This window comes from Aspergillus pseudotamarii (assembly GCF_009193445.1).
Source record: "Aspergillus pseudotamarii strain CBS 117625 unplaced genomic scaffold BDV38scaffold_86, whole genome shotgun sequence".
Classification (NCBI taxonomy): Eukaryota; Fungi; Ascomycota; class Eurotiomycetes; order Eurotiales; family Aspergillaceae; genus Aspergillus; species Aspergillus pseudotamarii.
In genome coordinates this window covers 13,966-27,725 of record NW_022475100.1, presented here as the reverse complement: position 1 = coordinate 27,725, position 13,760 = coordinate 13,966, and the positions used below count along the sequence as shown (strand labels likewise).

Here is a 13,760-nt window from a genome sequence, read left to right as displayed (position 1 = left end):
CCAGCTAGAGCTGAAGATATACTGTCCAACCAAGCATGAGTAATATGAGTTAATACTCTTCCCTTACAGGTTCAGTCTTTATTATGTGAACCAAGTCATACAAATCAATCAACGAGTGTTAACAATGCTTACATCTCGCACATACCGTGGTGTGGATCAGAGTTGCTCGCCTAATGTATTGAGTCTTCCTTAGCCTTCGCCAGCTCTTCAATGACTCCCTTCTGCAACTTCGCCCGCTGTCTCTCTTCATAAGCCTCACGGCTTTTTAGGATCCTCCCAACTATTTCGCCGGCATTCACATGCTGGAAATCATGGCTACCTGTCTCTCTGAAAATGCTCATTCTTTTAGGGGCGGTGTAAGGATCATATGTAAGTGGAATAAATGTAGTCGGTCCATGATAAACAGCATCCGGGACACCTAAGGGCATTGCTCTTAGGTAGGGCTCACTGGGTGAGAAAGGAGCAGAGAATATGACGGCATGGATATACTAGGGGCAGTTAATAAGACGACCGGGGTGATTACCAGCACTAGCAGAGGGGCATGGCTTACACGACACTGAAGAACACAAAGTCCGCGCTCAAATATGTTCATGATAGGGTAATTGAAGCCCTTCCAATGATTGATTACACCATCATCATGGATGCCCGCAATGACATAAGCCGGGCCATAATCTTCTCCATATTCCCTGAGTCTTTTCTCTCTCACTTCAGGGTCGTACCAGCCACGCTGACGACCTTCCATTTCCTCGCGTGCCAAAACCCGTCTAAGAAATTCAATATGTCCAGAAGAGAACAGGTCAAAGCCTCCATCAACATAAACAATTCGTTGTCCTGGTCTAGTCGGCTTTCCAGCTGAAATTGTTTCGAATAATCCAGGCTCTTCCGTAGTATTGTCAAGCTTGGCAGAACTCGAGCCAGCCCAGATCCATACTGGAGAGCCAGGCCGCAAACCAGTCTCGTCAGTGGCATAATCGCGAATTCTTTGCATAAGGTTAGCGGCAGCTAACTGCCGTTCCTCTTGATTCCCAGATCCTTCCTCGCCAGTAAGTGTACCTTTCACATTTTTGACAAAGTGTCCCTTCGTGCACAAGAGCATACGGCCGACTAAGTCAGTAGTGGAGATTCCAGGTGTCCTTTTTACCACACGAAATCGCCCCGCAGCCTTCACAAATCGATAGCAATCGTCACCGTTGCTATCAGATGTAATATCATCCCCATGGACAACATATTTGCAACCATAATGAGACACCCATGGTAACTGTGTCACATATGGAGCATGGGGAACACAACAAGTTACCCATCGACATGCTTCAACGGCAGATACACTAAATATACGAGGAATCAGGATCAGCAAGCTAATCCGCAAAAGAGATGATGAATTGAGCTACTCACCGCTCAGTCAAAGTCATCACAGTTGGGCCTTTGTTCTCGAGTATCGCTTTATCAGAATGCACACCAACATAGAGTTCCTTTCCCAATCTACGTGCCTGAAGCATAGCACCCGCATGCCCTGTATTTCTCATCTTAAATTAGAGTCCGGTATCAGACATGTAAGCAGATTTCGCTTCTCACCGTGATGACTGAAGTCAAAGCATCCATCCACCCATATACGGTCTTCAGCAATCGGTACATCATATTGAGGGTCAACTGGCCATTGCCCTGGCAGGGGGACAGGATCGTCGTTGGAAGGACTCATTCTTTTTTTTTTCCCTCTCTGTTTTGGTGCGGGGTACTAGAAAGAGGCGAGAAGTACTTGCTGTCAGCAATTGATGATTAGCAAAATAATTATTATTTTATAGTAATTGTCCTCCTGCCATTCTTTAGAAATGCCCTTACACCAGGAGGAGTGCGGAATAGGTAGATAGGTGGGGTGAATACAAAATAAGAGTGATTTCAATTCAGCGCTGGTAATAGACCGAAAAGGGAACTATCAACCATAATTGAAGTGTTGAAGAGGGGGAGGGGCGTACGTTCATAGGAAGGCCCAAGGGCCACGGGGTTGCGGAGAATGTCCGCAATACCTACTGGTAACTACGTAACGTGTACCTTTTCATTTAAATTTTGTAAATACCCACTAGGGGTGATTGATGTTCGTACCAACTAATTCTTATGCCCAGCACATACAGTACCGCTCCATTATACTCTACGAAAACGGAGTATATATAATTATATCAGAAAATGCCAATTGTTCGCTGGCTATATACGTGATAATTAGAATATTCAAGTGGGTTGCTCTTCATCACTCTGTGCTACCAGCCACTTGTCGAACCAGCAGGGGGTTCGTTGGTTAAATAGTGGAGTACAAATCGTAAATCTTATCGGGTGTAATTAAATTAAATCACATTTATCAGTGAAAGTTGTGGTACGCTGTACGGCACGTTATTACTCCAACTTCTTATCCTAGATGACAGCAAGCCACTAAGCCTGCTTTGTTCGGACTCCAACAGAGGGTAGACTTCTGCCTACTTTGACCCTCCTTCTGTCTTTCCTAGTTCTTCCGTTGAACATGTCGAACATGATCTCGTCCACCTTTGCCCCTACCTTGACTCGCAGAGACACTGGCAAATCGAGCATAGGCCACGAGACCACAGTTGGTTCTCTCCCTCCACCGCTAACCAGTGGAGGGGGTTCATTCGGGCCACAGAGCGCTGCAGCAATCTATCAGCATATTCATGATATGGCTACAAAGCGAATATCAACTTTAGATTATTTAAGAAAGGCGTCAGTCCATTATGGTTTTGAGAGAAACATGAACTAGGCACGAGTCGCTGACGGCTTTTCAGGCACGAAGGCCGCATTTACTGGTTCAATACTGTACACTTTTCTCGGGCTGATATCGGTCGAATTCCTTACTTCGAAGCCCGCAAGCTTTCTCGCCGTGCGATAAATTACCTTCTCCTAGGCTTATCACTCCCGCCAATTCTAGACGTCAGCTCGACCCCTGTTGAATATCTGCGGGCACTCAATGCACTTTTGATTGAATTTGAAGCATTCCAGCAAGTGCATCCTCCTGATGGAAGCTCCTCCTCAACACTTGCTAGAGCACGGATACCACAGATGTTAAAGAGAGCGGCGCACGCGGGAACCAAGACTAGAAGAGCTAGTTCTGCCACCGAGATCGGTCTACCCATGCAGTCTAGCGACCCATCTGAATTAAAGGCCATGACAGGTAATATAACCTCGTCTGCTTCAGCAGCAGCCGCTGCTATCTCTTTTCCCCACACTGAAGCGTCGGAGCTTCTCCCTGGCGAAGAGTATTCCTATCTCCTGACGCCATCCTTACCGTTTGAACCAGATTATTTTGAAACGTTCGTAACTTTATGCGACGTGCTGATAGACTGCTATACTCGACTTATATCTTTGGTTCCAACCCCTTCCGTTTGTACTGTTGCACTGGGTGAGATGTTCTCCAAGGCCGATGCTAAGCTTCGAAAGATCATGGTAGCAGGGGTTGTACGGGAATTTGAGGATGCGAGCCGGATGAATGCAAAGAATGAAGTCTCGGGGGTAAGCCGCGTTGTCCTCGGGGGTCTTTTAGGTTAACTACGGGCACGTCTCAATACTTAACCTAAACGATATCATCTATAAATAAGTGCTCCTACCTAGTATTACCCTGCGGAGGCTTCATTCTGTTGATTTTAGCCATCATCGATAACGGCAGAAACGAGGTATCACAATCATTTGCTACCCTTCAAGTAACCGTGTAACATATACGTTTCACGATCCCAGAGCAGCACAAGCTAATAAAAAAGGAAACTTTTGAGGGGCATATGCCTCGCAAGAAACAGTGCGTTATAACCATACAGTCAGTCATCGCTAGTCAAACAATCGATAAGTATTGAACAAGCCAAATCAAGCCATGCCGCCAACAAGGGAAAAAAGAGGAATCATAAGAAACAGAACACGACTAAGAACGCCAAATTGCACCCTACGCTTGGAAACAATCAGAAATGACGCCGGTATATGCAATTGCCCCATTTTATAGTGCTGAATTCCAGACTTGCATGGATATAGAACACTGGACAAGTCATGACTGAAGTTTGTCGTTCTCACGCTCACGTTGTTCACCGAATACCCGTCGGCTCATTTCAAGAACGGCCTCAAACCCTTCTCGACCCCTTTTGGCGTTTTGACTGAATCTCTCCACACTTGCCTCTTCTACCTTATTCTTGATCTTTTGCCACCCGCCGCAGAGTGCAGTGATCTTTGCTTCCTGGTTGAAATTCGTGGTACAAGTCGGCTTCGCTGAGGATGGTTGATAGGTGACAGTCTCTTGAACATTCAGAACATTGGACCATGTGAGGTTGGTCGAGCACATTATAACTTTCTTCGATTTCGGATCAACGTAGGAAATCTCGTAAACATGCGAAGTAGCGCTTCCTCCGAAAAGAGAAAGAACCCATTGCGGTACTGATTGATCACATGTGATAAGACGCTCTGTGCGCAACTACAATGATACAGAAGTTAGTCGCCCTAACGATCTTTTGGTAGCGGTGATTAAGCAGGCCAACATACGATACCAGTTTCTGAGTCGACAGACCGGGATAATGTATCTACAGCCACAACATGTGTGGACTTGTCATTCCACGGGCAGTACTTGCGCCAGTTCGCCGCTGATACCTCCTCCCAAGAGTAATCGAAAGTACAAGTCGAGGAGAAAACCTTCATTTCGATCAGTGGGATTGATGAAAGATTTCCGCTGCTGCTTCTGAATCGGGCCGGGGAGGGGCAGGAGTATTGTGCAATGGATGAAACGGCGATAAAAAAAAAGCGCGTAGCGCGCAGGGAATCGAGGGACTGAAATGGCAATGAATGACTGAAGGCTCTTTGGAAACGATACAGGAAAAGAGTAAGGACTAAGAGAGTGCGACAGCAAAAATATTATAACGGAGAAAAGACTACGCAGGCCAAGAACGAAGTGAATATCCGATTCTACAAGATGAGGAATGAATCAGCTTGAAGAACAGGCTATCCAGTCTAGACGATGAAAGCAAGTGGCGATCGCAACTCTCCGGTGTGCAATGACAAAATGGGATTCCCTTTTTTTTTTTTTTTTTTTTTTTTCCCTTTCCTTCCGTCCTTGCCTACCTCTCAGCGTGCAGCCTGGATCGGGAGTTCTCGGCAGAAAACCCACATCAGCGGTAATATGGACTTAACGGTTTTTGGACATACTTCGTAGTACGGAGTACTCTGTACGGAGTACTTCAGAAGAACTACTGGGTACTACGTGCCTACCCACTTCATACTTAAGATGATTGGCATTCAATGACAAGAGATAACTCCACAGCTGATATGCATACGCATAGCGTATTAAGCTAACACCGGCAGTATAAGTCATATTTGATTCCATCCACCGTAATAAAATATCCTTTATATACACATCTTGCATTGCCGGTAGATGCTACCCTATATTCTTGGGCTCCGATTATAGCGAACACAGCTGTCAACCACTGTACTGTGGCTTTGCTGTCTTGAATGCTGAATACCTTAACTGTGAAAACACATGGAGTAGGTAATTCGCGCAGGGCACGTACAGTCACAGGCTCTCAGCCACGTTGGATGACAAATTTATGCGACACCACTGTCTTATTCCTTCCAACACCACCATTATTCAACAGTAACCATCACGAAATATGGTTGAGCTTCGAAAGCGCAAAGCGCCAACTCAACTGCCTCCCGCGGAGAAAAGGACCAGGAAAAGCCAACGGTCAAACACTGTACTGGAGGGCGTGCTCCAGGAGAAAGAATCATCCACGGTCTCAAAAGAGGTGCTCAAAGTCGGCAACCAAGTTATTTTGGATGGATTTGGTGGAGAAATTGAAACAAATGATGGCATAAAGACAACACTGAATAAGTTGGTTGATGAAAGCAAATCAGGTGTTGTGCTCTTTACATATCCTAGAGCCTCTACCCCCGGCTGTAAGTCAAACGATCGCTTGATTGTTATACTGTTTATCCCATGTCGATTACCTTTCTTTCCCTCCCTTCCTCTCCCGCGTTTTCCTCCTCCCCTTCTTTCACTCTCTCATCATAATCGTTGTGGTCTAGTCCCCTTTCGTGATCCCTCTGAAAAAACAAGGCTTATATTCTTCCAGGTACAAAGCAAGCCTGCATGTTTCGCGACAACTATGACTATTTAACTTCGACTGGGTTCTCCATCTATGGACTGTCCGCGGATTCGCCAAGAGCAAACACCACCTTCAAAACCAAACAACGTCTACCCTATCCTCTCCTCTGTGATACTACATCCTCACTGATTGCGGCTCTGGGGTTCAGAAAGGCACCTAAAGGAACAGCCAGGGGCATTTTCGCTGTAGATAAGGAAGGTACTGTTCTGCTACTACAGCCTGGTGGCCCAGATGCCACGGTAGAGGCTATGCGGCAATTGATTGCAAGGAACTCCAGTAGTAACGACTCAAAGTCGGGTATCTGACAGCTTCAGTCACCAGCCAAGGCAACCAGAAGGACAGCAACCAGAGGCAAACAGAATCAACCGCACCTATACAAGCAGGACTACTTGCAGTTTCTGTCCCCTTCGAAGTGGCTATCTACCGAATGACTACGGTTACGGCCGAGTCCATATCATTCGTTTCTAATAGACAATGTATGTAAAATTGTGCGTTTTGGCAGTTCTCCGGAGCCGTGCTCCTCAATGTTAGCCTATTTGGAAACGCTTGGCGAACCGCTCAAACAACCCATGTAGTGGTATCAATCATTCTTACAATATTCCCAGTTTAGACTTTACTAAACCATGTTCCCCTTCCAACTTTGTGGTTGTGACTATATTTGACTTACATCTACAGTGTTCAATTTATACTCACCAATAGCCCTCGTGCCATTGGCTCAAACGGACAGCAACAGTGTGCGGAAATATAGTTGTTCCGTACACGGCGACGTTTCTAACCCGACAGCTTGATTTCACCACAGGATGACAATAGACTTAATTCATTCGGGTTCTATTTCTATCTTGGGAAAGGTATAAAACAGTAATGGCCTATGTTTTTATTTTTTTATTTTTCCCCATCTCATTAATTACCTATTCTGAGAAGGTCTTGAAGCTAATTCATTAGCACAGAGTGCCTCTTATCATGGCTCGCGAGATTCTCAAGGCGGCGAAGTCCGCATCGAATGTCGTCGCCGTTCACAAGGTAAAGAGCTCTAACATACATTCCAAACTAAGGTATCATCTAAACTCCTATTCCTGCCAGAAATACACACTTCAATCCACCGGCATCTGGGAGCGTCTTCGCCGCCTTCTTTCGATTGATCCCAATCGCTCAACAGGTGTTCCATTGAACGCCCAGTTTCGTCTACCGACCCCTGGAGCTCTTCCTCCTCTTTCCTATGACGACCCGGTTACCATTCCGGCTGGTGATATCGCGGACAACCCTTATTGGAAGCGTGATGTTCGGAGGAGTTACCCTAAACTTAGCACTGTGAGCCAAGCAGATGCTGTCGGTCTTCTCACCGTAGGCAGCCAGGCTGCACCGAAGGATGATATTCTACAGATCGGTGAAGCAGGAGAGAAACAACTTATTTCAGTCAAGCAGCAGGGAGAAGAACGTGGTCTGGCTGGCTTTTTTGAGAAGGATAAGAAGGGCCTTCAGGGTGTGTTAAAGCCCAATGGTTTGCCACCGAAGCCTTGCAATATGAACCCATCAGGTTCCAAGTATCAGCTTGACCATGACCATGGCTACCCCAATGTGTACGTTGACCTAATCCCTCGTACGTGTTCTGAACTAACCACTAGGAAAAGATATCCCTGCCGCACATTTGTCTGATGATGCACTCGAGTTAGATTGAATATACATCGCATTCTTCTTTGCCTTCCACACTCCCGCCTCCCTTGCTACTATTCAAATTTATACTATTTTACCCAAAACGTACTCAGGGCGATAAATAGTGTATATGAGACTTCATAAGTAGGCAGCGCTAATGGTTCGCACTTCTATGAGTATTGGTTTTTTATTTTTTATTTTTATTTTGTATTTTTGTTTTTCTTTTGGGGCGTTGGATATATGCATATTTGCATAACCTTATGAGGCGACGAACTGCTACTGGTGGAGTGGATACGGATAACTATTATTACTTAGTAGCCAGATCAAGAAAGGTAGATTGCCAATAACTGGTACCCCCGTACCCCAAGATTATTTTATCCCAGTCTTTAAATATCTTGGATACTTCAAGCTATAGTTTCCATGGCAATCGCATCGTTGTCTTTTGTAGTTTTAAATTTCAGATTCCATGTGTTTTATCTTCCACATTACAACATTAATACCCTAAATGACACCAGAACATGTACTAAGTATACCCATGAACCGTGGCTACAAAGTTGGATAGCCCTTCCAACAAATATCATGTGCAAACATAGCAGAGACACTCTTAATCAAAAGGATTCGTACGTGTGCCCCACCAAGTCAGGAATAAACTAAGCCCGACTGTCTCGAAGACTCGGCTCACAGCACCTACAGCAACTGTTTCCAAAGGCCGCTTCTCGGTAAAAATTTGGCTGATGAACTATCATATGATGTCAGCACAATAATTCTTCTTTATAACCCGAATTACAAACAACACGTACACTTGGAGCAGAGCTAGCCATGAAAATCAGACTTCCCAGATACGCCGCGCCCTTGTAACTCAGCGTCCCGGTTGCATTAATCAGAGCAGCCACTCCATAAGTTTGCATGGCACTCCCGATTAAAGAGCTTCCCCAGGCTGCGGCAGCCCCGGCAGCCTCCTTAGACTTGATGAATTCCTCTTTCGTGTTGGCGGCCTGGGCGCGATGGTAGGTGTCACCGAAGACAGGAGCCAGTATGCCCAAGGACGCGGTGTGTGTGAAGAACGTGCCCATAGCAATAGCAGAAGGCTTCACTGGAGGCAGATCTGGTCATTGTCAATTAGCATTCGGCAGTGAAGAGTAGGAGAAGATGGTCGTCAGTACTCACAGTGAAGAGTCGTCATGATGTCAAGAGTGCGGGTAGGAGCCTAGCCTACAGTCGAAATCGAATTGAAGGTCTGATTGTTGATAGAGACGATCTGAGCTTATACTAGTAGTGAAACTCAACTAAATCAAAATGCTTCTCTGAGAAGGTTGACTTGTGGAACAGGACAGCCCTTTTCTAAAGGTCAGGGAACAGGTCACATGTTGTTGCCATCATTTACTGCAGACGTTTAATGACGTCGTCATGATCCAAGGACATAAGAACCTGGATTCAATGGCTAGTAGTTTGGCGGGCCAATGACCCGACGTTGCTTGGATCGGGTACTATTATTAAGTAGGGTCGCCTTAATTAAGTATAACTACTAGTAGTACAGTACTACAGGATGTGTTAATGTGGGGAGGGGTAACACTATGACGTCAGCCGACAGAAAACGGTTCTTTTGTTTCTAGAACGCTTTAGAGGTGACCTAAGCTTGGGCCATTTTGAACAAGATACACTAAGTTGTTGTGTTCCATTGCAGGATGTTCCATTGACTATATATCGGTATCATAAAACAAGTACTTTTTAGATGTACTCTAATAGAAGTTGTTAAGTTTTTGTGTTAGGCGTTGAACTAGTTAGAACATCTTCTGACAACATTGACATTTGGTTCCAGTAAGGAGATATACTCCCTAGTAGGAGGCCTAGACTGAAAGAAGTGGAGGTGTAACTCACCTACGTATTAGATACGGACAATGAAGAGATCTCGTTCATTCAACTCAAGAAAAGTTGAGACCCTTATTCTTGTTTGAGAGAAAATACTCTGTACTCTCTGTAGAATAATTAATACAAGACCATTACCGCTAGTGAAAGATTTTGAAATTACTCTGCAGGATCAGGTGCTATCTCAGGTTGCTATCCTTGAACCAGTAAACTATACAATTAGAGCTAGGCTAATCACAAATAATCATGTCAAGGTAGTATAAATATCTCTTCTATAAATTACATTGGCTGTACCCTGTTGTTAAAAGATACTAGTACTGCGGAGTAGTAGTTTACCTAACATGATAGATACTTACTCCGGAGTACGGAGTACATGTACCAGTACGTACGCACACCTTGATAAGTTCTTACTTCCACCATTGCCTTTTGTTTTAAAACAACATTTGGGATATATGTTATTACAAAGCAACATTAAGTATCGATAATTGTTATCTAGGTTTTTGTGTTTAATCTATTCGGTGTTTTCCTGCCCTAACCCACCACAACAAACATTCTATATATATATATATATATTTCAATTTCCATAACAAACATTTTTTTCTTGGGTACCCGCTCTTTTACCTTATTTCTTCTCTATTTAATCTATTTCTCCTGGTTCTTTCCTTTTTGTGTATTTCCTGTTACAAACGATATTCCCCGTTTCAGAGACGGCAAAAGGAAAGAGCACAGCTCCTGTGTGAGTGTAGTCTTATTACTTGTGATTCTTCCTTATTGAGCATGATGGAAAGTCCCAATTCACCCGACCAACAATCAGGGTTCAGTGAGTCTTTCGATATCAGCGAGTCGTTTGTTCCCGCAAGGGATCTCAAAAGAGCTGGCCACGCTGAAATTTCGTTTGATGGCCTACTGAAAGAACCCCTAATAATCAGGGAAGATCTTAAGGACGGATGCGGAGGCCAGCTATGGCCGGCAGGCATGATCCTAGCAAGATATTTGTTACATCAGCACCGATCTGACTTTAACAATAAGACAATGTTCGTCCGGCATCTAAGTTTCAGTGAATGATAAGGTGTTCATGGTACTGACTGGCAATGCTAGAGTCGAGTTGGGAGCTGGCGGAGGTCTCGTGGGACTTGCTGTTGCACGCGGTTGCGATATTGGGTCGTCATCGGTATACATTACGGATCAAGCACCAATGTTCCCATTAATGGAGACCAATATTAAGCTGAACAATCTTTCCTCTCGCGTTGCAGCCACGGTGCTAAACTGGGGGGAGTCTCTCCCAGATTGTATTCCGATACACCCCGATATCGTACTTGCCGCGGACTGTGTCTATTTTGAGCCGGCCTTTCCTTTGCTGATATCAACTCTCAAAAACCTCCTGGGCCCGGAATCTATTTGCTATTTCTGCTTCAAGAGACGTAGACGGGCGGATCTCCGTTTTATGAAATTAGCGAAGAAGCTATTTCACATAGTCGAGGTCTGCGATGACCCGATGGCAGAGACTTACAAGCGAGAAAATATTTTCCTATATTCAATACGTTCGAAATAGGGCACGCCTGTCTATAAGGATGAAGAGAGACAGGTAACTGAATAAAGCGAGGAGGAGTTAAAGTGAGGTAGATTTGTACATCGGCAATAGAAAATAAAGTATAAATCAACATCTCCTCGGATACCTATACTAGTACATACGATCATATAATATCAATATCAGCTACAGCTTAAGTGCATCCGCACCACTCCTTGAGCCTGTTCCTGTTGGTTTCTGGCCATGGATATCTGTGACTTCTCCTTGCTTTCCAACCAACTTCACACCACCCTTTTTCAAGTCCGACACGATTTGTTGCCTCTCAGCTGCCTTTCCTGACTGCCGGTTTTTATCGCTGGTGCTAGATTTCTTTTGCTTCCTGTGTTGTCGCCGTAATCTTGACTTCTCTTCACGGGTCATCTCTTCTTTGGAGATTGACAATCCGTTCCTCAAGACCACTTCCCCAGAAGCTTTGCCATCAGCTCCAGGCGTATAGATCTCCTGGGGGGCAAGAGCTGCTGCCCTGCTAACAGCACCTCCAGCTGTTGGTTGCGCATCCTCCATCATAATAGTTGCCACATCAGTAACAACGTTGATGTGTGCGTGTGGAATCTTGGGCTTATAGTGCCAGTTCGAGAGGGCATCCAATTGTGAACTTATTTCGTTCCATAGACTACTGATCTCAGCGTGTTCGCGCGTAAGTTTCTGATTCTTAGGATCCACGTAGTTAGGATCAGTAGCTCGGAGGTGATCAGTCTCATATAGCTCTGCAAGGCCCTGTTGAGCTTTAGAATCCTCAAGCTCAAAGCGGCTCTTTCTCCCAACCTGGCCATCAGTGATACCAGGGCGGCGGCGGATAACTTCATCGAACTCCTTGGCAAGTATCCGACGCTTAACGAGGCCTTCGATGTCTTCGGAGATCTCCGCAGTAACCACAGGGACAGGCTTTCCAATTCTCTCCACTTCAAGATCTTCCTCAATAAGCGAGTTCACGGGTCTCTCAGCGGCTTTAGCTTCGCCGGCAAGCATCCATTCTTTCTTTGCAACGTTGGCAGCTTCCAGGCGACGAATCTCATCGGCGATCCGTGCACGTTGTTTCTCGTGTGTGGACTTCTGGGTTTCAGGTTCACCTAGTTCACCATCGGATACATCACTGTTCTCAATTGAAGCGTCATCCTCGAATAAATCACGTCGTACATCGGCCATCGCACGGTCTATATCGTTGCTATTAATTGCAGCAACTGGCTGGGTTTTCGGGAGCGGACGTGACCTTTTGGTCATAGATTTGCGAGGTGGCGGCGCAAAAAAGTCAGAGTACTTAATATCACTAGTATTGACCCAATCCGCCTCTTGGGTAGTACCAGGATATGCATCGTCTGCATCTGAATCTAGCCCATCCTGAAGATTGGCATTGTTGAATGTTGGTCCTTCCTCATCGCTTGCGTCATCATCATCCATATTCTCATCCTCGACATTCCTGTTGGTCTCATTTGACGGTGATGTTTTCTTTAAAGAAGCACTAGTGTTCCCAGTGGCGAGGGGATCAGCATGCCAGTCAACTTCGTCGTCACTTTCAGATTCATCATCTGGGCCGCCCCGAGCGTCTTGTCTTTCCCACTGTTCGGACTGTTTGTTGAAATTATCAATTGAGAAGAATCCATCATTCAACCCAAAAGGGTCCTCTGTGTACGTGTCGGGTTGTTCTCCATCACTACCAGTTTCACCGGATTCACTTTCCTCGCCCAAGGCCTCGTCAATACTCTGGGAGTCCAATGTATCATGTACCGAGTCGCCTAGACCTTCCGACGCCACACTGACTTCCTCATCAACATCTGACAAGCTCCTGGTATCCTCTATATGACTGCCCAGCTCGCTGTTTTCGGAAGTTTCATCCGCAAAATCTGAGCCCTCGAAGGATGTAACATGTTCCTCCGATACAGGGTGGCCAGCATGTCGAAGACTTAACGTACAATCGCGTTGGATTTCCTGTCCAGCAGAGTCAAGGATTCTAAGTGCTTGTTCCCAGATCTGATCGGAGCCAAATCCCTCAACGAACAACTGCTTTAACTGCAATACTTCGGTGTTTCTGTCTAGGTCTGCCTCGCATCGTTTGCGTTTCCTATTCTGTCGTTGGCGGGCGGACTGGGCGTCACTAATCGAAAGAGCAAGAGGGTCCAGGTAGTATTTTGCTGATCCTACTATGGTGTCGCTTAATTGTGCTGTAGGGCGTAGAAACGCCCAGGGAGCAGATAATTCTGCGTTGAGAGCAGGATCTGTTGCAAAACCAGACATGGCACCGTGACGGTCCAGACTGCCGCGAAACGAATAGATAATATGTAAATAGTTCGATTGAGTGGATACAGAGCGTATGTATTCAATGTAGAAAGAGATGAAAATGACTTGATTTGTTTTGATTTAAATGCAAGTCCATTCAATCTTGATCAATTACAATTTAACCACTTAAAGTATGAGGGGACAAGGAAAAAAGAAAAAGAAAAAAGAAAAAGAAAGTAATTTGTCTGACCGCCTACCCTATTTGATTGTACCCTCTGGCATGAAAAGAAAAGGACCAGATAAATAGATTATTA

The 13,760-nt window shown here is 45.2% G+C and overlaps 8 protein-coding genes across 8 annotated transcripts; 4 read left to right on the top strand and 4 right to left on the bottom strand.

Annotated features, from left to right (window-relative positions):
- Positions 1–12: 12 nt before the first annotated feature.
- Positions 13–1,993, bottom strand: BDV38DRAFT_213603 (ethanolamine-phosphate cytidylyltransferase). The gene is made up of 5 exons (XM_032052662.1): positions 1,971–1,993; positions 1,573–1,756; positions 1,393–1,510; positions 551–1,325; positions 13–488 (listed from the first exon to the last, which is right to left on the bottom strand). The coding sequence occupies exons 2-5, from the start codon at positions 1,694–1,696 to the stop codon at positions 171–173; spliced, it is 1,335 nt and encodes a 444-aa protein (XP_031908346.1). The 5' UTR covers positions 1,697–1,756; positions 1,971–1,993; the 3' UTR covers positions 13–170.
- A 522-nt stretch (positions 1,994–2,515) lies between these two features.
- BDV38DRAFT_275217 (uncharacterized protein) lies at positions 2,516–3,543 on the top strand (the record flags this gene model as incomplete). The annotated part of the gene is made up of 2 exons (XM_032057982.1): positions 2,516–2,721; positions 2,784–3,543. The coding sequence occupies 2 exons, from the start codon at positions 2,516–2,518 to the stop codon at positions 3,541–3,543; spliced, it is 966 nt and encodes a 321-aa protein (XP_031908345.1).
- Positions 3,544–3,785: 242 nt separating this feature from the next.
- Positions 3,786–4,783, bottom strand: BDV38DRAFT_213577 (putative mitochondrial protein sorting (Msf1)). The gene is made up of 2 exons (XM_032052661.1): positions 4,516–4,783; positions 3,786–4,447 (listed from the first exon to the last, which is right to left on the bottom strand). The coding sequence occupies exons 1-2, from the start codon at positions 4,666–4,668 to the stop codon at positions 4,028–4,030; spliced, it is 573 nt and encodes a 190-aa protein (XP_031908344.1). The 5' UTR covers positions 4,669–4,783; the 3' UTR covers positions 3,786–4,027.
- A 306-nt stretch (positions 4,784–5,089) lies between these two features.
- Positions 5,090–6,965, top strand: BDV38DRAFT_261569 (thioredoxin peroxidase DOT5). Its single transcript, XM_032056025.1, has 2 exons — positions 5,090–5,919; positions 6,096–6,965. The coding sequence occupies exons 1-2, from the start codon at positions 5,634–5,636 to the stop codon at positions 6,431–6,433; spliced, it is 624 nt and encodes a 207-aa protein (XP_031908343.1). The 5' UTR covers positions 5,090–5,633; the 3' UTR covers positions 6,434–6,965.
- On the top strand, positions 6,466–7,990 carry BDV38DRAFT_213552 (putative NADH-ubiquinone oxidoreductase 21 kDa subunit). Its single transcript, XM_032052660.1, has 5 exons — positions 6,466–6,604; positions 6,804–6,976; positions 7,076–7,148; positions 7,209–7,705; positions 7,757–7,990. Exons 3-5 carry the CDS (start codon positions 7,089–7,091, stop codon positions 7,779–7,781), a joined length of 582 nt encoding a protein of 193 aa, XP_031908342.1. The 5' UTR covers positions 6,466–6,604; positions 6,804–6,976; positions 7,076–7,088; the 3' UTR covers positions 7,782–7,990.
- Positions 7,991–8,081: 91 nt separating this feature from the next.
- BDV38DRAFT_213444 (DUF1761 domain-containing protein) lies at positions 8,082–9,057 on the bottom strand. Its single transcript, XM_032052658.1, has 3 exons — positions 8,946–9,057; positions 8,579–8,883; positions 8,082–8,517 (listed from the first exon to the last, which is right to left on the bottom strand). Exons 1-3 carry the CDS (start codon positions 8,959–8,961, stop codon positions 8,383–8,385), a joined length of 456 nt encoding a protein of 151 aa, XP_031908341.1. The 5' UTR covers positions 8,962–9,057; the 3' UTR covers positions 8,082–8,382.
- A 1,127-nt stretch (positions 9,058–10,184) lies between these two features.
- BDV38DRAFT_213434 (putative methyltransferase-domain-containing protein) lies at positions 10,185–11,277 on the top strand. Its single transcript, XM_032052657.1, has 2 exons — positions 10,185–10,678; positions 10,743–11,277. Exons 1-2 carry the CDS (start codon positions 10,422–10,424, stop codon positions 11,194–11,196), a joined length of 711 nt encoding a protein of 236 aa, XP_031908340.1. The 5' UTR covers positions 10,185–10,421; the 3' UTR covers positions 11,197–11,277.
- BDV38DRAFT_213430 (rRNA-processing protein MPP10) lies at positions 11,278–13,664 on the bottom strand. The gene has a single exon (XM_032052656.1). The coding sequence runs from the start codon at positions 13,462–13,464 to the stop codon at positions 11,359–11,361; it is 2,106 nt and encodes a 701-aa protein (XP_031908339.1). The 5' UTR covers positions 13,465–13,664; the 3' UTR covers positions 11,278–11,358.
- Between the last annotated feature and the right edge of the window lie 96 nt (positions 13,665–13,760).